This window comes from Leptosomus discolor, chromosome 11 (genome assembly GCF_034619465.1).
Source record: "Leptosomus discolor isolate bLepDis1 chromosome 11, bLepDis1.hap2, whole genome shotgun sequence".
NCBI classification, from domain to species: Eukaryota; Metazoa; Chordata; class Aves; order Leptosomiformes; family Leptosomidae; genus Leptosomus; species Leptosomus discolor.
Genome location: NC_141401.1, coordinates 23,934,152 through 23,957,889, shown reverse-complemented (window position 1 = coordinate 23,957,889; position 23,738 = coordinate 23,934,152). Strand labels below are relative to the sequence as shown.

Below are 23,738 nucleotides of genomic sequence, written 5' to 3'. Positions count from 1 at the left end.
TTGCTTAATTCAGGCAGCTACCTTTTGAAGAAAAGAGGGTGAATTTTTGCAGTAGTTGTTCATCAGACAAGATGCAACTGAAACTGCCTAAGGCAACAAATGAAATATCATGGCAGTGACAGCCTGGTTATTAAGAGATGTTTCTTCATGTTACAGAACCTTGATATAATCTGATTTGATTCACATTTATCTGCTGGAGGGGTGTGTACACAGAAAGAACGATTCTGGGAAGCCCAGTAATGGAGTGCAGCCTTAAACTGTCTGAAGTAGTGAAATACATAACAAACGCTATTTCAATCTTTAACTACGGTATCACTTACTCTTGCAGCTTTAGTGCCATTAGTGGATTTTTTTTTTTTCCTAAGCAACTGTGTATACTTAACTGGGTGAGAAAGGTTAAAGTAAGGTGACAAACTTGGGGTACTTTCTGAAACTGTCAACTCAAAGAAGGGACAATCTATGAAAATATGTTTTTGTGTCGACTGCACAAAAGTAAAATCTAAAGGAAACTAAAACATAACGCAATAAAAATAGTTCGCAATATTTTGCAGTATTTGTTTCCTTAACGCTTGAAACCAAATGTTTGTTTGGTGGGATTATTTTTAACCAACAAAATCCCCTACAAATTCACTGGAAAATTTAATCTGTGCTTACTACCAGACAGCTTGTGTTTATATTTTTCAGGGCATTTTTACTACAAGATCGGGACATCAGAAGGTAGCAGTTTCCAGTAAAATACTGCCAGTACTTATATGAATCAGATGCTCACTGTATGCAAAAGTTAGCAAGAAAGCAGATACTCATGGAACACTGTTGCAGATTTTCTTGAGACTTTATATGCCAGTTCTATGTCACCAGGCAATAAAACCTGAAGCACAAAGAACAGCTTCATGCCAGAAGAAAACTTGACATTCTTTGAAATTTGCACCCCATTCTACCCAAGTAATTTCTGAGACAAGAACACTAACACAGCACATGAATCACAAAACTGATGACCTAATGATAACCTAATGATGTCAGAGGAACATGTTCCCTATTGCATAATGCTTTTGCTGGCTAAGAATTATATTTTTATGCCTCCTCTTCTGACAGGAGAGCCTACGTAGCTCTTGAATACTGTAAGAACAGAGTAAAAGAATCAGCACAACAATTAAAACTTTTCCATGCAAGAGGGGTGGTATCTCTTGGAGCTGCTATTGTAAACTTCCAGCATGGTACAACCCTGCTAAGATAAGACGCATACCTCAGTGAAAAGGAAAAGGAAAAAGCACACATTAAGCATTAACAAGCAAGAAAAAAGGAAGTAAATCAGATTTCTGGTTGCAGTAGAGCAAAAGTGAACTGCAGATCATGGGACAATAGACTGAAAATAGTGAAAGAAAAAAAAAGTCTTCAGGTCAGAGTTCAGCTGGTCTAAGTCAGCGTAGCCCCAGGGAAGTTACGCTCACTTAGGCCTGGTAGGAATCTGGCTCAGCAACCTGAAAAAAAGAAAGGAAAAAACTTAAGGATAAACAAGAAAAGACTGGGATTGAGTAGAAAGAAAGATATAATTCTCTTCTTCTGTGGAGAGGGAAGGCAATTCTTGTCAATGGAGCTGAAAGGATGGGAGAATGGACAACGAAGCAGGGAGACGGAAAGCGGGAAGCACAAAGTGTAGGAAGCAAAAAGAAATCGACATAACGGCAGCATCGCCAGGTGGAAAAGAAAGAATTTTGGGGAAGAAGTGAAGAATGAAGTGGCAGATAGAAAAATTATGTGCTTTTAAGGTATTTGACTTCCTATTGAGATTACTGCTTCTTGCACATGCCCATCAGAAACACTTTAATATCGTCCTTGGTTCATTGTTATCCATACTTTTTTATTCCTCTTACACTGCTAAATAGCACGAAATTAGGTTAAGATTCCTGGAATATATACGGTTACACTTCCGGATCACTGCCACCATTGTTACACTAGACAGACAGATCTTTCCAGGTGTGATGATCACTTCATCTCCCTGTCATCACTGGAAGGTGAAAAAGACCTTTAGTGAATGAGTGTTCTTGCCGCAAATATCATGGGAGGTGCGGGCAGGGTGTGTGTGGTGTGTATGGAAATAAAGAATACCCACAATACGATAAACATCCCTTAACATTTAAAATACAACATATCATCAGCTGAAATGATGATTTTTTTGTCAATCCTGCCAGATACCCAAACCAAAGCTATCAAATAAGCAATTTACAAGCCTCTACAAGCACGCACAATACGAACACAGAGTGCTGCATGAACAAATGCATTCATGTACTATTTGTAGGCATTATGTAGACATATGTGCCTAACTTCATCTCTCCACTACTATGCAAAGTAAACACTAGATCACAGATTGAAGATACTCTTTAACTAAGTTTGTAACCCAGCGACCAGAACGCTTGTCTAGAAAGGACAGCCTTATCTCTGTAATTCATGCACTTAAGCTCAAATCAATATCCATGCAGCTAAGTGTATTTTTATTTATTTAATTTTAAAACAACCACCAGCGTGCTTGGCAGGTTATGCAACATTTCTCTGTTGTGTAAATGGTTTGCAGCTAAATTCCTGGGCCAATATTCTACCCATGCAAACTTTTAAAGTAAGAGAGATTTACAAATGACTGGTATTAGGTTTGTGCCCTTGCCCTCTCTTATTAAATAGAGGATAATTTCCTAGATTAGCCACCAACAGAGATGGGTTAGAAATGGTATACCTGCCCTGCAAAATACAAAGGACTTTTTTGTTGTTGTTGTTGTTTCAACATTACCTTGAAACCTTGAGAATCACAGCACTCATTTGGGATAGGAAAGCTGTCTTTGTCCAACCAAAACAAGAGAGTAACCTGTAATGCAGCTCGCTATGCAGAATACTAATGATCCTTCTCCCTCTTGTTTTAAACACAAGTGCTACCCTGAAGCTGAACATGCTTTCCTTAGGAAGACACTTACTGGCACAGGACTCCGAAAAGTTCCAGTTTTGAACTAATAGTTCTCATACTCCAAAGTTCTCAGACCAGAAAAGTAGTGAAAAATAGTTTCTCAAAGCTAAGTAATTGCTCTGGATAGTATAGAAACTGAAGATAATAAATATGTAATGAGAAAATTTAACGTGCATATATAACTGAACCTCATTAATAACATCTTTAACAAAAATAATATACTCCCAATTGCAAAATCCTGATTATAACTCTCTAGTATAATATGTAAACATTTTTAAACACAGCTATTCACACTGCATACATCTGTATTATGCTATATTTATATAGATGCATGCAGACAAAAAAAAAACAGACATCCATGTACACACACATTCTAATACTACACAAAGGCACACAGATAGGCTTAAGTTTATAAGCAAACAGTAGGTACAAATGAGTACACACAGATAAGGACAATAGGCTATGTTGGATAACATCCTGTGGTGCCAGTGACATGTACTCACCATTTGCAGGAGATCAGAAGAAACCATCTGCATGCAACACATTGCTGTTGCCAAAGCACAGACAATGGTGGAGATGATATTGAGAGCGCACACACTGAACAACAGGTCCTGTGAAAAGACATGCATCAGAATATCATCTCTTATCTCAGGGACACAAAGGACAGGAAATATTTTTAGCAATTTGAATAAACATTTTCAACTGCTACCAATGTACATGGTTTCAACTATGTAGAATTCACTCAGCTGTAATGATTTTTTTAAACCAGTCTGCAAATGGAACAGTTACAGAAACAACCACCTTTTCCCTTCCCCACTTCTCAGAATACATTTGGTATTAGAGATTTCATCAGAAATATTCACACTCAAAATTTTCCAGTTCCCTGAAAGAAAAGACAAATTGCTGCTTTCACAGTGGGCTCCAAGCTACACTAGCACAAGAAAGATACTATGAAACAGACTTCTGATTAAAAAAAAAAAAAAAAAAAAACGGAAATTTCATCGCTTTCACAGTAGCTGAAATCTGCAATTTAAGGCTGTGTGTCAAAAAATTAAATGGAAACTCTAGTATGAAATAGAGAATGTTATCCTGTAACAGATACTCTATGCATCTGAAACATTTTCAGACATGAGAGAAAAGCAATGACTATACCCAAGCAGTTCACCTCGTGCTGATGCAGTCAGTGCACATGGCCACATTGTTTTTAAAAAACCCTCAAACATTTCAAACAGAACATAAAGTATTTCTGTTTACTAAGTAGGATAAAATAAAAGAAACATTGCTATAAAAATGTTTTAATTTTAATTCAAAAGTTATAATTTTAAAAAAAAGCATCCATCTCTTCCAACCACTGTTTTTTATTTCCTTTTCCAACAGCCAGTGAAAAGGAACACTGATTTAGCATGCTGGTGACATTTCAAAACTACTACAGTCCTTCTACAGCAATTGCATAACAGTTATACTTGTGATAATTATGCGGCTCAGTTAGTATTCTGAACAGCCAGTAAAAGTATTTGAGAAAAAGCATCACAGAGAACTGATGCAAAACAAGATCAAAATTGTTAATATACCATGAGTAAAAACAGTCACTGTGTAAAGAACATTCTGTAGGATCTAAGTTTAAAAGAGTATTTCAGTCACTGCCAGTGCATGAAATCATTTCCATGCTATAAAAATCATTGTATTACTTGCTTTGTTTTTTCCAACAGTACTGAAAAAAGGATAGAAAGGTGCAGACTCCTGCCACTATAACTGCAAGCTCCTCAAGATGGAAATGCCAGCCATGGGAACCAGGCAGACATTAAATGGGTCAACAAGTTCTAGTCATTTAATAGCTTACACAGAGCCAGATTTGCTCTTGCTGATCTGGTCAATAGTTTTCTGTCTTCTTGGCCAGCCCCTCAGCCACGGGAATAATGAATCAACAGCATCAACAGCTAAATACTGGAAAGGCCAATCACTAACTTACATACAGAAGGTGATACAGAGGACTCATTCAAATGCAAAGTCATATAGACCCACTTAGAGCACCCAAATGGAAGTAAACAGGCAAACAAATCCCTAGAGATTCAATTAGTTACAGTGGCACAAAAAGAGACTGAGATTCTGCATGTTACATTTTCCATAGGTAAACCTAGGTAAACAACACCAAGGCAGAGCAAAAATGGTAAATTTCCTAGCAATAAGAAACTTGATTCATTGCTTACTACAGACATTTAGAATCAAAAGATTTAGCTAATCCGAATGTATAACTTAATACCATTCATGCTAAATAACAAAATTTACATTAGAGCTGTAAGTTAGGATCCAACGCGTCTTTAAGACCCTCATACAACTTGCATGCCTGAGGATAGACTCAACCATGCCTCTATCAGTCATGGCAGATGCTTCTTTGATCTGTTCCTAAAGATGCCAGAGCTTCGTCCCACTATTCCAAGGTTTATCTTTACTATCCGTGTCCTCTGTATGTCCACCGCACAGATGAAAACATTGCTCCTTTTCTTCCATAGCTCTTGAGAACAGGCTATTACAGAGCAGATGTTTACACCTTTAAACTCTATCATGCTTGAAGTCTTTTCCTCCTCTACTGCATGACATACTAACTCCCACTTCCTCCAATCCTCCACTGAGACCAGTTTCCTAGGTCTCTGATCATTTACATTAATTTAATTTGGTTCACCTCAAGTTGGTCCACATTTTTCCTCAAATGCAGAATCCTAAACTAGGCACAACCAAGGCCTTGCAAATGCTGACTATAGCATAAGGATTATTTCTTGTCATTACAAGCTATGCTCATCCTCACACATCCTGCAGCAATGACTGAGTGTTTTTGCAACAGTACATCATTGATTTATCTTTCTTCCAACATAATCTGAGATCCTGTCCCGCAGAACTACTACCTTTTTCATCCTGCTATGAGCTAAGGACAGAAGCAACATCATAAAAACAAAACTATTTTTATTGGAGAAAAGCCAAAAAACCCGCCTCATTTTCAGATATACTTATCTCACATCTATAAAAAATAAGGAATAAAGCAAACCCATTTCATGCTACATGGATAGAGAGATAAAAAGGATTGCATTCCCCCCTGCCCCAATTCCTTCCCCCACACTCCAAAGCACAGAGTAAAAACAAGTAATGCTTTTAATTTTTAGTTATTTTTCCTTCTCTACCAGTAATTCTAGAAAACCTCTCCAGACAGTGTCAAACCAATTACTTTAAATTTTATTCACTGCTAACTATTGTGAAACAACAAAGTACGTTGACTTTACAGCAGTGTCACTGACTGAACACTCACAACAGTCACGACTTCTTTGTGGCGGTGTGAGATTTGCCCTTACCACGCACAGGAAGCTGAACTCAATTTGCTATTCAGCATTACATTGGTTATGTAGGGCAGGGATTAGTGTCCACGGGAACAATGGCCCTCTTCCACAGCTCCTTGTCCAGCCCAAGCATACAACAGTTAGAGTACTGTTCCCACTGCAATCTTTTTGAAGGTGAAGATACAACTAGAATGTTTCAAATGCAGTGATACAGAATTTTTATGTATTATGTAAAGTTCAATAAAGAGCAGACATCTTCAGCCAAAAATGTAACAAGCCAGCAAAGCTGACATCTAAGCAGACAGAAGTCATGGTTTGCATTGCTGTCTTCTATCGAGCACTGACAACAGTTAGCCAAATCCAATCATGCAGTAACAGTCTCCCTCAAGCAAAACGACAGCTTAATGATTGGCAGTGCCATTCTTGTAAAACCCTTAACCATGGCCCTGTAAAGGGATCCCCGGTGCCTTTTTTGGACATCCAACACGCCATCCGATCATTCAACACATCTTTACCTCTCTTTAACGGAATTAAAGCTTTTAGACTTTAGCTGATGAAAGTAAGCTGCCCAAGCTGTAATCTTTGCAAATAAGTGTAATTTACAGAATACTTTGCTGACTACATGATTGTGAAAGTTATCAATATTATTATCTGAGCATTGTATTTCAGTATTTCCATTCTACGTTTTAGTTTCTACCAACTGTAGTTGTAGCAGCTCCCGGCTGTGCTAGGGATGGCGCAGAAAGGAACTGCCTCCCTCTGACAAGCCTGCCTCCACAAAGGAGCTGAAGTTTGACAAAGCATAGGAAGATTGTCTAAATAAAGCTCCTCTCCCACAGAAAATATATAGATACCTTGTTTATTTCATAGCCTTCTACATACAAAATTCCTTGTGAAAAGAGGGTACCTGCCATCCTCTTCAAAACCCCAATTGTATTCCCAAACAACCAAGAATACTCACCACTTTCATGCCAGTGAGCTCAGACGACATGAAAAACAGTTATTAAACCTCGGTGCCTTAGGTCGCTGAGCCTTCTCCTTCCCTTTAACCACCGTTAGCATACTCAACCCAGGAAACTCTGTTCCCACGTGTCTACATCTTTCCTATGTCCCTCTCCACCACCAGTTTGTGAGTGACTGCTGAGGTAAGTAACTGGCAGGGATTGGTGAGTGACTGAAGACAAGGGAAAAGACACTGGTAAAAGTGATTGTCTCTCAAATTTTATCAAAATGAAGACTACCAGCAAGTAATATTTAAGATTAATTAGGAAAAATGAAATAAAAGCAAATCACACTCAGCACTACTACACGGCATCCTTTTCTCTTGCAGAGTCTTGAGAAGACACAACGAACATTTAAGTGCACCACTTTTCTGAAAATGCGTGTTCTCTAAATCTGAGAGTATGCCCCAAAACCTAAAGGAACACAGTAAATATAGGAGCTGTATTACAAAACCTGAGTATTTTTTTTAATCTGAATTTTTATTTTTTTTCTTTTAATTAAAAAAAAAACGTAATTTTAGGATATAATTCATACAATCATAAAATTATTCAGGTTGGAAAAGACCTTTGAGATCATCGAGGCAAACCATTAACCCTACTCTACCAAGTACACCCCTAAACCAAATTGCCATTCAGCGAGAACATCATATGAAAAAACCCATACAGTAATATACTGAGAAATTAATTTTCCTGAAAACTAATTTTCTTTGTTTTCTATCAAACTGCTGGGTGATAAGGCAGTCAGATGGTATTAAACTGGAATAAGGAAAAAAATGGTGATTTATTACTTCAATAACTCAACTGTAGAAACAATCATTTAACAAAGCAATTTAGAACAGCTGTTACACATGCAATTACCTGACAGAAGCAAAGAAAATCTCTGGAATGAGATAGATTCTAAAATGAAAAATGTCAATGGCATGAGTCCCCTATTAGTCATGGGAGAGGTGGCAGAACTGGGTCCTTTATAACCAAAGTGTATTCACTCTTCTGAAATTTTGCCCTTCAAAATGTAATTTGTACCTCCTATCACAGCAAATACAAAGCAAAAGAGGAATAGTACCAATCTGCTCGAATGGTGAGCCATATGCATAGAGTTCCTTCATCTCAGAAGACAAAGTTAAAACTGAATTTCTCTCTACTATCGGTTGCCTTCCAGAACCAACTGTAGAAAAGCCGTATTAGTCAACAGCTGGAATTCAGATGCAATACATGTAATAACACATGCATTCAACATTAACGGCAAAAACTGAACGTAATTTTAGGTCTGGAAGTACTACATGACTGACAGCAGCCTGCATACGAAATAAGGCGAATTCCTGAAGAACTTTGCTGCCATATATACAGTATTTCCAAACACATAGCTATGAAAAAGCAGTAAGACACATTAAAACTTTGGAATATGAGTGTTTCATCTTGTTCGTGCATACTTTATTCATCAAATGCATAAAGCACCAAGTCAAAAACCAGAAAGTTTATCTGAAACTTCCTGTCGATATGTAACCTCCTACCACAAACTACTGTTTTGTAAGGGCTAAAAACAAAGCCAAGTTATAATGATCACACCAAAGGACTTTAGCATAAAACCAAATAAAATTACATGCTTCAGGATAATTGTTATTTGGGAAGAAACACTGATGGCCTTGCTTAATCCATCTCCTTTTACCAAACTATTGCAGGAGCTCCCTAATTCCTTTTACATACCCACTAAATACAGATTAAAAATCAAATAAGCCAAAATAACCCAAGAATCTCCGGACATCTTCAACTCTCAATTCAAACGCGGACTTTGGTAAATATTTAATCACTCCCTTGCCTCTTCATATCACGGCAATGAACTGTACTGTCAATTAAGTTACATGCATGAACATCAAACCAGGGAATTTAACATTCAATACAGACATTTACCACGGAGATGAAGCACTATTATCACTAAATACTCATTCTTTCTGTCAAATATTATATAGAAAATTATCCGCTGTGCTACTTACACAGAATTGAGAAACTGTATTTAAACCTATTTTGCTCTAGAAGGAAACAAAGTACAGACCAATGCTTCTTGTCCCCACTTACTTCTCTGTCTCCACATTTATTCACACTGAATTTTTTTTTTTTTTTGTGAAATATGCTACTTATGTTTGTTTTACCAAAAAAAAAAAAAGTTACACAGCACAGAGCCAGTACTTCTTAAGAGTTCTAAGCTGTGCAACAATATTGAACTGGCAACTCTCTTTACAACACACTTACATTTTGCTGTCTCAACAGATTGTTTTCCTGTGGAAATAAAAGGTTCATTGTCTTTGAGGCTCTTAAGTCCCTTGCACATTTGAAAGCTTAGTCAATACACAATAAAAGGAGTAAAATAAGCTTGATGATGTGTAAAAAGAGCATTCTTTAATCACTAGCCCTGAACACACTGATCTAAACATCCCTGCTGATAAAGGGCTAAAACCAGCTTCACTTCTGCAATTCTGTGAAGATGATTTCTTTTCTCTTTGATTGACTTCAATTACGGTGCTTCATTTCTTATACTACTGTAACCTGAAAAGAGATAATGAGCAGCAAAGCTTTTTCACCCATGAAATTAGTGTGTGCGTACGTCCTTCATTCCTGAATTCAAAGACAACAACCCTTTTAACTCAGATTATAACTTCAGTTGTTTTAACTGGATATGTCTGAAAAACACTAGAAAAAACAAAACAGCTTCTCTAATACTACGAAGACTGGTTTTGCTTATAAAGAATCAATTCTGAACCATACGGGTCTCAAATGCACATTGAGCTGTAAGTGGAGAAATGGCCAGTGCTTCATAAAATATATTTAAGGTATGAAAGTACAATACAGCACACTATTTTACATGGGTCTAAAATATTTATTTTTAAGGAAGCAGTGCACAGCTGATACTTAAGAAAAATAAACTCAAGAAGGTCTTCTCTGCTTGGATATGAGTTTACATACCTCTCATCAACTCAGGTGTCCACATTAAATTTAGTACTGGAGATATGTTAAGAGTCTCCTGAAAGACTTAAGGTTCCATAAATTAATTGGACAAGTATGTAATAAACAGATTCCAGTCACTCAAGCAGGCAGCTTTTCAGCCATGAGTGAACTTCACCACCATACTCACCCATTGCCTAAGCTAGGAACAAAAACATTCACCAGGAAGGAAAAGTATGAGCAGACTATGTGTTATACAACTGTTACTTAGAACTTTTGAATACTTGTAGCTCAACTATTCAGCCCACACTGAACTGCTCTACTTTTGATGGTATCTAGTATGGCAAATACACTCTGCGTATGGAGAATATTTCCATATTTCAGGAGAATATGATTATCTGTTCAGGAACATGAAACAACTCCAGCATTTAAAAATCTGATAGGAAGTTACTTATTCTACACTGCACTTTATCCAGTTTTAAGTAGATTATTAAGTCTTTTAGGTTAAGTCAGTCAGCAAAACATACTGCATTTGGTCATTCAGTGAACCTGAGGAAAGTCTGTTCTCAAAACTCTAAAGAACATGTAAGGAGTAGTCATCCCCCTCTGTTTTGCAAGTGAAAGTATGTTTTTCTGAATAGAAAAAAATAAACACATGGACAGGCTTGGTCATCAGGAAACTCAGTAACAATAAATTTGGATTCAATGGAGAGGAAAGGAAAGATTCACAGAAGACTGCAAGAACCCCAAGTTACATAAATCTCTAGCAAAGATGGCGAGCTTACAAACTAATGAATGGAATCAGTAACCTGAAAAAGATTTACTATTTATATTGCAATTTAATTTGAGCAGCTCCAACCAAATATTTATGCTGAAAATAGAGGGGGAGGGAATCAGCTTTTCCCCTAACCTGTGTAGTCACAAAGCCATTCTACAGAAGCACTTCAAGTAAAGTAGGAAGCAATTATTTAAATAGCAAATTCATAAATTAGCATACATGACTGCAGGTATTCTGGGCTGTGTAAGCTGTTGAAGGAATTAAAAATACTCTACTGGATCATTACTAAACCAAATCAGCATAACATTCTTCTCTTATATGCAAACATCAGACAGTAATAAGACATGACAAAATAATTCAATCTTCTTAATACCTAACTTCATCCATTCAAAACACAATCTCAAAAAGATAAGTTTTGTTGCATGCATGCCTTTAGTAAGTTCAGGACATTCTGAGTTTAGAAGGAAGGAATAATTTTCACAGATGAAAGCCGTCAGGAAAATTCAGTCATCATACTTTGATTAACATTACGAGAAAAACTCAGTTCCTTAAAATTTCATCTACAAACCAACACATTCGGTTCAGACTACTTTGTCAGAATTTTATGCTGATTCAGAGGTAGCACTGTTAAAAAAGGCATTTCACTCGTCCTGGTGTCATCTCGAAAAAGACTCAGCATGTTGCCTGAAGTATAATCAGCGACGTAATCCAGAGATGGTATGATTTTATAGCTAGGTCCGTGTGTGTTTGTTTACGTACATACGTGTGTATGTATGTATTAAAAAAGAACTACCCTTCTAATTTTTTTTCTAGTTTTACCTGAATAAAAGCCAGCTTGCACAGCAATATCCGATAACTGAAAGCCAGTCAAAGTAATACACTTCTGATAACACCTTGATAAACTGGCTGGCTGGTTTATGTAATGCAGTGCTTATAAACCTTCATCAATTTGTGAGCCTCTAGGAACCTGTCCAGTTGAGCTTCAGTTTGTTAGTTAACTCAAGCCTACTTGTAACGGGTTTGTGCTCCTGTCCTGTTTCACAGTTTGCTTAGTATTCTACAAACCCTGGCATCTTTGGCCATAAACTTCTACTTTATGCATTAGAATCACTCTTCTCTTGTTTGGACAGAAGGTAAGAGTGAAATGAGCTCAACTGAAGTCTTTCTCAGAAAGGGAAAAAAAACACTCAACTGCTTCTAAGCACAAGATAAGACCATGTTACAAAGTGTTATTTGCACAAGATCTGTTGGTTCTGGCAAACAATTTATCTCAAGTGACTATTTTTCAGATATTTAAATAATAAGCCTTTTATATTTTACCCAAGAGTTTTCATATGTTTGAGATGAAGATTCTAGAACACCAAGTTCTGTAAGATTCCATTAAGTGTAAGGTAAGGCAGTCTATATAACAATAAAATAAAACATTTTGCCATAGGTTCATGCTTCAGCTTGTATTTTTCTTTCAGGAATTTTACTGTAAGTAAAAAAGTTATCTTTCTACTGTAAGAATAATGTTATCTTTTCCTCTTCAATTAAGTTCCTAAGAGAAAAGTAAGTCTGTGTAAGATGTAAGTAGCAGAGGACAAACGATTTCTAATATTCCATCCCATAAAAATTAATTTTCAAAAAATCATTAAATATTAAAAGGAATGTTCTGAGGCAAATTTCCTTTGAAATAATAAGAAATAACAGCATCCCCTCCTACATTTGTAAAACCATCATAAATCTTTGGCTACAAACACAAAATCTCCTTAAAACAGAGTTTGCCTGAATCTATTATCATTTACATTCGTGCCACTGGACCTAACAGTGAATTGGCAAGAGTGGATAGTGAGGTACATACTTAGCCTTGCAAACATGTTTCTTTTGAGTATTCTGCTTGATTTACTGATATTGTTTGTATGGGATATGAAGTTCAGCATATAAAGTGGCTAACACCAAGCCTAGTTTCATACCAGCTGAATTCAACCTAAAAGTGAACTTAACTATTGAAAGAAATTACTCTGAAGGAACAGGCAAGTAGGTGCTCACTTTGGCACCTTGGCTACAGCACTTCACTGCACTCTACCTAGCAGGTGAAGACTTGGGACTCCAAGGCAGATCTGTGTGACATAAGAAAATGTAGATCTCAGTGCCAGATGAGACAGTTTCACTAAAAGCCTACTGCAGATGCTGTGAGGTTTTGGACCAGATCAGTTCATGGAACAGATTCATTCTGTGATGACATGACTGCTAAATCCAAACCAACAAACTCAGTAGCAGGAAACAGCCAGATACAGAACTGGTAGCAGCTCTGTGGAAAAGCAGATTAAGTTGATGCTAGTGAAATTGCACCTTAAGTTCATCATCTCATTTCTGCACATCTAACTTCTAACTCTTTTTACTTTCGTAAATAGGCAAGATTTACTTTCACTTTCATTTGGCTTGAATTAAGTCAAGTAACTTCCTAACAGAAGATAGAGTTGTTCTATAAGTGTGGTTATTGTTAAAATCAAGACAGCAAGACACTGACATTCTTTAGTAGCACAGAACATTGACCTCGTGTATCCAGAGGAAAGCAGGGAACCTTATTTTCAGGGGCAGTTTAGGAGCTATTAATGCAGGAAACTGAGTGGAAAATGCAACTACTACGGAAAACCAGTAATGAAAAAATCCCTCCATTGTAAAACAGGGCAGATAGGCAGGCACCCAAGTCTGATCTATCTTAATAGCAGTTTGTCACACCATGCAACTGTGTTATTTTTACTGGAGGTGTGCAGACAAGACAGCAAGTCTAGTATCTCCTAAATAAACACCAATTCATTGTCCTTGAAATGGGTTGAGTCCCCAACCCTCACAACAGTGAAATCACAGAAACACAGAATGTCAGGGGTTGGAAGGGACCACGAAAGATCATCTAGTCCAACTCCCCTGCCAGAGCAGGACCACCCAGAGCCGGTCACACAGGAACGCATCCAGGCGGGTTTTTAATGTCTCCAGAGAAGGAGACTCCACCACCTCTCTGGGCAGCCTGTTCCAGGGCTCTGTCACCCTCACAGGGAAAACGTTTTTCCTTATGTTAATGTGGAACCTCCTGTGGTCCAGTTTGTACCCCTTGCCCCTTGTCCTGTCACTAGCCATAACTGAGAAGAGCCCGGCTTCATCTTCCTGATACTTGCCCTTTACGTATTTATAAACATTCACGAGGTCACCCCTCAGTCTCCTCTTCTCCAAGCTAAAGAGACCCAGCTCCCTCAGCCTTTCATCATAAGGGACATGTTCCACCCCCTCAATCACCTTTGTGGCTCTGTGCTGGACTCTTTCCCACAGTTCCCCGTCCTTCTTGAACTGAGGGGCCCAGAACTGGAGACACTATTCCAGATGGGGTCTCACCAGGGCAGAGGAGAGGGGGAGGAGAATCTCTCTTGATCTACCGATCACACCCCTTCTAATATACCTCAGGATGCCACTGGCCTTCTTGGCCACAAGGGCACGTTGCTGGCTCATGGTCACCTGCTGTCCACCAGGACCCCCAGGTCCCTTTCCCCTACGCTACTCTCTAACAGCCCAGTCCCCAGCCTAGACTGGGACATGGGGTGGTTCTTTCCCAGATGCAAGACTCAACACTTGCCCCTGTTGTAGTTCATTAAATTTCTCCCCACCCAGCTCTCCAGCCTGTCAAGGTCTCGCTGAATGGCAGCACAGCCTGCTGGGGTGTCAGCCACTCCTCCCAGTTTTGTACCAGCAGCAAACTTGCTGACAGTTGCACTCTGTTCCCTCGCCCAGGTCACTGATGAACATATTGAATAGTACTAGTCCCAGTACCGACCCCTGAGGGACTCCACTAGATACAGGCCTCCAACTAGACTCATTCCCATTGACCACAAATCTCTGACTTCTTTCCTTCAACCAATTCACAACCCACCTCACTACCCAATCATCTAGACCACACTTTCCCAGTTTAGCTGCGAGGATGCTGTGGGAGACGGTGTCAAATGCTTTACTGAAATCAAGATAAACCACAGCCACTGCACTACTATCATCTATCCACCTGGTTATAAAAGGCCATCAGGCTGGTCAAAGACTACTTCCCCTTGGTGAAGCCATGCTGACTGCTCAAAACAACCCTCTTATCCTTGATAAGACTAGAGATAGCGCCAAGGATAAGTTGTGCCATCACCTTTCCAGGGATGGAGGTGCGGCTGACGGGTCTGTAAATGGCAGAGTATTTTTGTCCATTTCACCGTACCATATAATTTTGTGCTGAAATTTCACTATTCAGATAATCACAGGAAATAGCACTCATCTCACAGATCACATATTCAGTCAGCTTTTGCAATCAATACCATATCTATATATGTACATATGTGTGATCATAGATACTGGAGTGGTAATTCCTGTGTCCCCATTAGAATGGTTGGGTAGTTCATTCAGTGCTTGAAAGGAAGAAAGAGACATTAATTTACAAAGCAGCATAAAGAGATGATTCAGAACAGAGACAACAAAAACAATTAAAAAAATTTTTTTTAGAAATTTCTCAAAGCAACTCTAAAAAACCCTACTCAATATCATGCAAGGCATGATCCCAGCACAATCTAGCACACACAAGACTGGTAGCCACTGTTATGTTCCCTTGCCCTATTTGACTGATCTGGAACAAGATCAGAAAGGCAGTATGTGCGCAGTTGTTCTGTTCACAATACAGCTCCCACAGCTGCTACCACCAAAGAGGACTTAGTGGAAACATGAGATTTTTACTCTATCCTCAATAAAGAGGAGGAGCGTGAAACCTACATAATGTTATATACATAAAGGTGTATAATCTTAACTCTGGTACTCTACACTGGCTCCCTAAACAATGAGCACAACTGAACTTGTGGTACTAAAACATCTGTTCTCGTAAAATCAGATTGTAGTTGTTAATCACAATTAAAGAAGGTGAGTCTTATCACTGTCAGTTGTTTACCTAATAAGCTGTAATCTTTTTTTCTTATGGGATTAGTAGGATGCTGTTCTTAAATTTACAGACAGGAATACAGAGCTCTCAAAGCCAAAGAGAAAGCAAATGTAGAATTAAAACTGAAAAAGATTTAAGAAACTTTCTGAAAAAATAATTTTCCAAACTACTTTCCCTTAAATGAAAAATTCTGAACAGATTTAATTCAAGCTGCACTCAGACTAAACTCATAGGAACTCCTGTGTTTAAATCAGTCCTCTGCTAGTGCAAGCAGATATGTCATCAATTCCTTTTGTAAATGACTAAGTTATATTTTAAAAGAAAATATATTTCGTGCTTTTATTCTGATTGCTGTATTGGTTAGAAACCTTACCTTGATTTCCAGCATATGGCACTTCTACTCACTTCATACACTGACAATGCCCTCAAAGATAAACAGCTCTTTTCTCTCTCATTAAAGTTTACTCTACTGACATATTTACAGCAAGCAGCCATATGCTCCCTCAATCTTTATTTTTATGGAATCAGCAAGTCAGCTTTTTCTGTACGACAGGTTCACGGTTTTGCATGTCATACTTTGAAGAACGTCTTTCTGAGAAGTTGTTTTCCTGCATTACCTTCTCACAACATAGTTCACTGAAACTGCACCCCTTGAATACAGCCCTGAATTTAGCATTCCAAGTAGCAGTTTATTATTCGTTTTGACTAGCAATGTCAAGTTACGCTTCTTTTCCATTTACTGAATTTCTGCTACCCAGTAGGTTTTTGCTCCCATAGTCTCCTTTATCACCCTCACTAAAACCTGAGGCAGACCTCTTAATTTTGGGGCCATATCAAACTGCTTTAATTTCTGTCTGATCCTTCTTACTTAGTAGTTATTTTTCTTTTTCTCTTTTTCTTAACAAAGCTGAAGAACATTTAGGTATTTATTACATACCCTTTGCAAGATTTTTACTTGTTCTGAACTTTAAAATATAGCTTCAAGTGTCATTATAACTCAGCATTTTCAGGCCTCACACTATAGTCAAAATCCCTAAGATCCTTATCACATTGACTTTACTCCATTTTATTCTATTAACTGTATTAAAATATATACCTCGAAACTGAGAGGCACAGATGCAAAGTTAGTTCTGTTGATCATTAAATTAAACCTAAAATGAATCGATACCTGTCTCTCAGGTTAGGGTTCTTTTCTCTAACCAATTCTGTCACTGATTCCTTACTGTTTTCCAAACCAATGTAACACCATGCCTTGCTAGTTTGGTGACAATGAAGTGAAGCAATGAGGTGGGCAATTACACTGGAATATAACCCACTCTTACAATATTCTTAACATTTGCTCTCAATTTTTTGTCTGGGTAGCTGTAACACAAAATGCTACAGGATTTAAACTTCTTAGACTATTGCAGAGCAGTCTATAAGCATGTTTCAGCATCATCCCGAGAGGACACTTACTATTCTCTCCCAAAGTAACTTCCATCCAAAATACTGCTAATAATTTGTGTCGGCAGTACATCATTAAATATTTCATCATTCTGCCAATACTTCGTGTTTCTTTGGAGTCTACCATAACATTACTAAACAAGACCAACCACCACCTTTTATTCTAGCTTTCTTGAACAGCAACATGAAAGATACCTGTTCTCACACCTTCTAGCATATACCTTCCAGTCATAAGCAATTGTAAATTCTGTTTCTTAAATAACCTCTTAAAAAAAAAAAAGTTACCTGTACAAACACAGAAATTGTGTAACATCAATCCATTTTCATGCATAGAGGCACTGAATTCTGTCAGATGAGGGTAATTTTTTTTGCACGTAAGACTGTACGAACACCAGCTAGTCCTCCTTTAATCACACATTTCTCTCTTGCTAAGTACACGCTACTTAAAACTGAAAATAACTGTTAATTCTTCTCATAATGTACCTTTAGGGTCAGCCTCACAACATTACACTCCTGCAGAGGGTTCAGTTTCAGTGTTTCTCCCAAGTTACTGCAGCCTGATGTTTGATGCTGCATTTCACAGCAAACACAGACACCATCACTGTCGAATTTAATCTGTGGAGAAAAAAAAATAAAAGATGAGAGAAAGTATAAATCAACAGAAATACACTTCCCAAAATTACATTTATGCCTATTGTGACAGTAATGACCACTAAATGCAAAATTAAATTCTCTATGCAGAATGTCTTCCATTGGCTAATAGGCTATAAAAGCAGGTAAAATACAGAAAGAGGATACAATACCAAAGAAGTGTGTTAACTTTTGTGCCTCTTTTTGAAAAAAATTTGCTTTCCAGGGGCAGATGAAACAGAGTAACTGAACTGTATGAACATCAAATCATATCCAATGGGGAAAGACAAAAAATGATTTAAAAAGTCAGAAACTACATGAAGCAGTCATGATCACAAATGTAGCATATTTAACGCATACATGGAAAAATGGTTACAAAAATAAACCATGACGTACTTCAGAAAACAGAACACAGCATGAAGTAGTACAGTAAGACGTACATGTCATCTCATACATATTTTTACTTTGCAAAACACTTGCTCTCTATTTTCCTATGTTCAGTTTGTCTTGAATATAATAAGCATTCAATGTTTTACATTTTCAAAAGTATTATGCATTCTATTCTTCAAAGACTCGCATTAAAGCATGCCTTGCTAAGGATACTGAACCCAGATCATTCTCAAAAGGTAAATTAAAGTTTAGATATCTATGAGTGATTCTAAAATAACCCCACTCAGCTCAATTAAAATATTCATTCTACTGATTCTGACTTCATTAAAAAAAAAAAAACAAACAAAAAACAAAAAAAAAACCACACAAACAAACCCAAAACGAAACATAAAACTCCCTAAAACTAAAAACCATAGCAATGTTTTTCTGTTTCCTTCCACCAAAGACTTTTTTAAGCAAAAATTTAGCTCCATACATGTCTTTACCTAGTCTGTTAATATGAATTGTCATTGCTCTAGATTTTCTCAACTGGGTATTCCTATGGTTTCTCCATTTCCATTTTTGTACGTTATTTAAAGGGATAACAATAGGATACAATACCTTCTCCAGGGCACTAGTTGCAATTCAATCTGAGTTAGTATTGAGAAAAGTAATTAGCATCTCATGGGAGTTTCTTGAAATACAAGTTTAAAAATACCAGATCCCAAGCTTCTATACACCGATAATCAGTAGTAAGAATGACATTCCATTTCCAAGTAAGAAACTTCCACGGCTTTCCATGTAAAGAATAACAGATTCAATGTACCATTAAGGCACACTCAATCAGTCCTGTATTCCTCTAAGTAAACATGAAACCACACTGGCTGGGTAGAGAGAGATCTGAATCACCACATTACTAAGTCTTTTACATTTAAAAAAAAAAAAAAATCCAGACACAAATCTGCAAAAGATTTCCTGATGCAAATATGCATTTATTATTTTTAATTAGAAATCTCCCCAAAATGTTGCCAATTCCCTGAACACAGATAGATAGTAACGTTCCATGTAGAATTACCTCGCACAGCCATATACATAGGTCCTTGTAGAATTACCTTGCACAGCCATATACATAGAATCATTTCAACAGAATATTTTCTTACTGCTTAAGGCCTTGAAGAATGTTTAAATTGTTCATATAATCTTAATAGCGACATATTTAAATATATGTATTTTTTAGTGTCAGCCCCATCAGGCTTATTTAGTACTCTCTGCTTACACGATGGTGACCAGAAGAGCAGTTGGAAGAGGAGAAATAAGAGTCTGTCAAAAAAACCCACAAACCATAATAAACTTTACCAGATGAGATGCAGACGAATGAATGCTTGCCATATACAGTGACGAAGGCATGCTCAGGGCAGGATGCTGTCTCAGTGGGCTTCAATTCCTAAGGCTCCAGATTGCCCTCCAGCCAGTACAATTTGTAAAAGGCTTTAAAAAAATCTGGATATGTAAATGACACCATTTCCCATATACTCAAAGGCAGCACTGGAAATAATCGCCTATGGCAATTCTCTGAGACTGGCCATACCCTAAGCCATAGACACCCTAACAGAAATAATGAAAAAAAACACAGTTTGAGCACCTTTATATTATAAAGTCGTGTTGTTTGTTTCTAATTAGCATACAATTAAATTCACAAAGCTGTTTTAAGAATTTCAGACTGTTTTTTCAATTCTGTAATCTTTTAATACTCTGTCTTTAAAAGCAAAAGATCTGAGCAAAACCTAACTACGTGGTTTATGATCAGATAACCTCAGTTCTTCAAATGAACAGAAAATACAAAGCACTAAATGCCACTGGGGAGGTCTTGCTCCTGAACCTCTCTGGAAATGGTGTCAACTGTTAGATAAAAGCTACAGAAGAAGTCTGAAACTTACATTTTTAATTTAAAGTTGTGTCAAATTCAGTGGCCAGAATGCTATAGCACACCTGCTATACTAGCAGGAGGCATACAGCAAATCAACATGGTCTTTGGCTGCCAAAAAGTTTTTATAATGAGGAAAATGGACTTCAGACAAAGCTATCTACTGCAAGATCATTTATTCTCCAACTCATGCTGCCCCTGTTCAATGAAGGACAGTCACTGACTCATGATGGGATTTATTTGACATTTCTAATATGAAATACAGACCCCAAGTCTACTTTTATCTCATGTAATGAATAAGTGTCACAGAAATCAGGCTGAAAAGAGAAACACTTTCTTGGTCAAGATTCCCAGTCTCTAAGAGCTTCTGGATTAATTCTGAAAGATGTTCCATAACTTTGTACTGCCCAGTAACTGTCCCTTTTTTATTCTTAAAAATAGTTAAAAGATAATTGTTTACATGAAAGACCCTGCAAAACATAGGGACATCTTAGAAATCACAGCATATTCAAAACCACCTAAGACTTGCAGCCAGATTGCAAAACAAAACTCTAATCTTAGGCATATGTTTTTGGTGAGCTTTAAACAATTTGCCCTATTGTGTGCCTTTTTCCTTCAAATGTTTTTTGCTAACTTCCGTTTTTGTAATGAGGGGCAGTACAAAAGGCTGAGCATGTCATTGCATTCATGCTTTCAACAATACAGCAGCTGAAAGCAGTTTTGAGCCCTCACGCTCCAGAGTGCTCATCCCTGCCCTACTGCCGTCTCACACTTGTGCAGACAGGATCAAGAATTCATACAGCTATCCTGTGACCTACACAGTGACAAAACTAACTCTTCATTTTATGTGTGCAAGTGGTTTATTTTTAGTCCAGATCAGACCTCAAATGCCATTCACTGTGTGACTTCACAAATACAGACGGTAGCACAAACAACAGAGCGACATCGGTACAGAGAGAAGGAACTGGGATTACTCCTTCAGGCCGCAAGGCTGGTGTTTGCCAGCCTCAGGCACAATTACATTAGCAGTGCCTCCAAAACTGTGTTCTTTCTCCCCTCTCTGCTGTGTTTAAATCTCTGTTTGGTTGGCAGAGCTCAAGAATAAAGCATCATTCACTTCATCCCCTGTACATACTCCCCACCATCCTGTACACATTTGTGTTCCACTTTGTGATTCTTACTCATGCTAGTAAGCACAGTCAGTAACGACAGTATAGTTTGTGTACTTTCATATTTATGACAGTTGTACAATACACCCTCATCCAAACCATATTTAAAGTTTCGAACATCAGCCTGAGCTGCCTATATGCATAAATTGTATTTTATTTTGTCTTGTCAAAAAGCAGTACTGTTACTTCAAAAGTGATAAACCCCATTAAAATCTGACTTTTATATAGCACAGGATCAAAAAAAGTAAAGGATCCTCAATGAACAAAGAACACAAAGAACTTCAGATTTATTAAAAATACCTACCTACACAGACACACACAAAGCCCCCTACATTACAATAAAGTAATAAAAATGTGTGCAAACCAGACTTTTTTCATGTCTATCAATTCACCAAATTCTGTCTAGGTATTAAAGGTGTCTCAACAAAGAAGAAATTACTGCTGAATGCACACACATTCTCACCAAAAAGGGTAAGTTAGGGATGAAGCAACAGTGTTACTTTGCATTCTACCCTTTCCCTATTATAAATGTAAAATTTCTAGTAAAAGCAGTAATAGATCTTACTTTTTCTTCTAAATCATCTTTCAGGATTTTTTACAGGGAACATGAAAGCAGCAGGACAAGATTTCAAAACAAAATATAAGAGTTCAAAAGTTGAAAACAAGGCAGTGAAGTGCAAGAAAGCCTCACTGGTATGTTTATGGGAAGGATCTTTAGTTGATTATAGCAGCCTACGCAAAGAGAAAGAGCAGGAGGATCCAGTAAAGGAATACAGTTGAGTGGTAGGGAAACATCAAGAGAAAAAACCTGACAGGTGAATAACAACAAAGGAAAGTACATATATTTTCCTGGAATTTTAAAAATTGTTTTTCAATATGCACAGAACTGAACACAGGCACAGCACGAAATGGAATACAAAGCAACCTCAGTTCTGGAACTGGGCTATGCCATTTATCTCTAGGTGAACATGCACTTGCTTTGCTTTTCCTTGCTTTGTCTATTCCAGCTAAACACAATTCAGGGAATGAGGAGTCTTCCTTTATATGTTACTATAAACACAGGCCAATTTCAGCCGGACAACTGAAAAATAAATTATAAGCCATCTATCTACACAGAGATACACACTATCACTACTTTTCTGAATAATAAGCAGCTGTAAATTTGATTAAAACTAGAGCACTTACTTGTAAATGAATAAGCAACTTACAATAAGACAAGTACACCCAGTAAAGACAAATAAAAGACTAAAATCAAACATCACTAACAAAATTCTATCTTGTGCAGTAATAGAATATAGATTAAAATATACAAATTGCTCTACCATGTATGTTAAGCACAATTTTTAGAGATTAATTATTTGAAAAATAAATTTGTAAGACAGGAATGTTGTTTCTCATACACACATTAATGAACAGCTTGAACGTGTAACCACTTTGTACACATCCTACTCTCACTGACTTAAACCAGTATCTTAAGGTTTCGGCTGCGAGATCTACAGCTAATCACAGGGAAAAAAATTCCAATTCAATTTTCGTAACAAGCCATTACAGCTACAAGCATTTTTTTTGTTCCTCAGTGTTGTATGTTGCTGAGCTGCAGTATAAAGAGCACAAATACTAAATTCACAAACTACACATTCAAAATGCTAACATATGGTGAGCACATTTTTCATACACAAAAATACGTATTATGGAATCTACAATAAATCCCTAGTGCTTAAAGCAACATAAGACCCTTGTGTCTCATTCTTTTTCTTCAAACTACTCTACATGCGAAATGCTTCTGAATATAAACTCCACACTACAGTAGATACTACTATCACGTTTAAAGCCATATGAATGAATTTGACAGAAATCCTAAACGTAAGAGAGAATTTACTTTGAATTTTACTTTTGTACTGTAGTGAGCTTGGAAATTTACTAGTATATTTTTGTCTGGTACAGTTCCATGGGATGTTAACTACATCTCAAACTGCATGTCAACAAAAGCTGGATTTTGACTTCTAGAGCTGCATCACTGTATAGTAAATTTGTATCCCAGAAGGCAGTCAAAGGATTTAGAGCTCTCTGATACGCATAGTGCAGGACTGCACAGATCTACAACACTAAAGTAAGCCATCTAAGGAACTAACACGAAATACAAGCTTTTAAGAAATTGGTTATTTTTCCTTTTTGACTGAAAAACAGTAATAAAATAATTTAAAAACTTCAAGACAACGCATTACCAAATTCTGAGTCTAATCCTGTGCTTTAATCATAAAGCAGCATTGTTCAG

At 37.3% G+C, this 23,738-nt stretch overlaps 1 protein-coding gene across 2 annotated transcripts in view; it reads right to left on the bottom strand.

Annotated features, from left to right (window-relative positions):
- Nucleotides 1-23,738, bottom strand: part of ENTREP2 (endosomal transmembrane epsin interactor 2) — a 143,037-nt gene that overhangs the window by 23,924 nt on the left and 95,375 nt on the right. For both annotated transcript variants that reach the window (XM_086471728.1, XM_086471729.1), the window contains exons 4-5: nt 17,855-17,986; nt 3,454-3,561 (exon numbers count right to left, since the gene is read on the bottom strand). In XM_086471728.1, the coding sequence (XP_086327854.1) occupies nt 3,454-3,561; nt 17,855-17,986 (240 nt within the window). The remainder of the gene's footprint in view (nt 1-3,453; nt 3,562-17,854; nt 17,987-23,738) is intronic.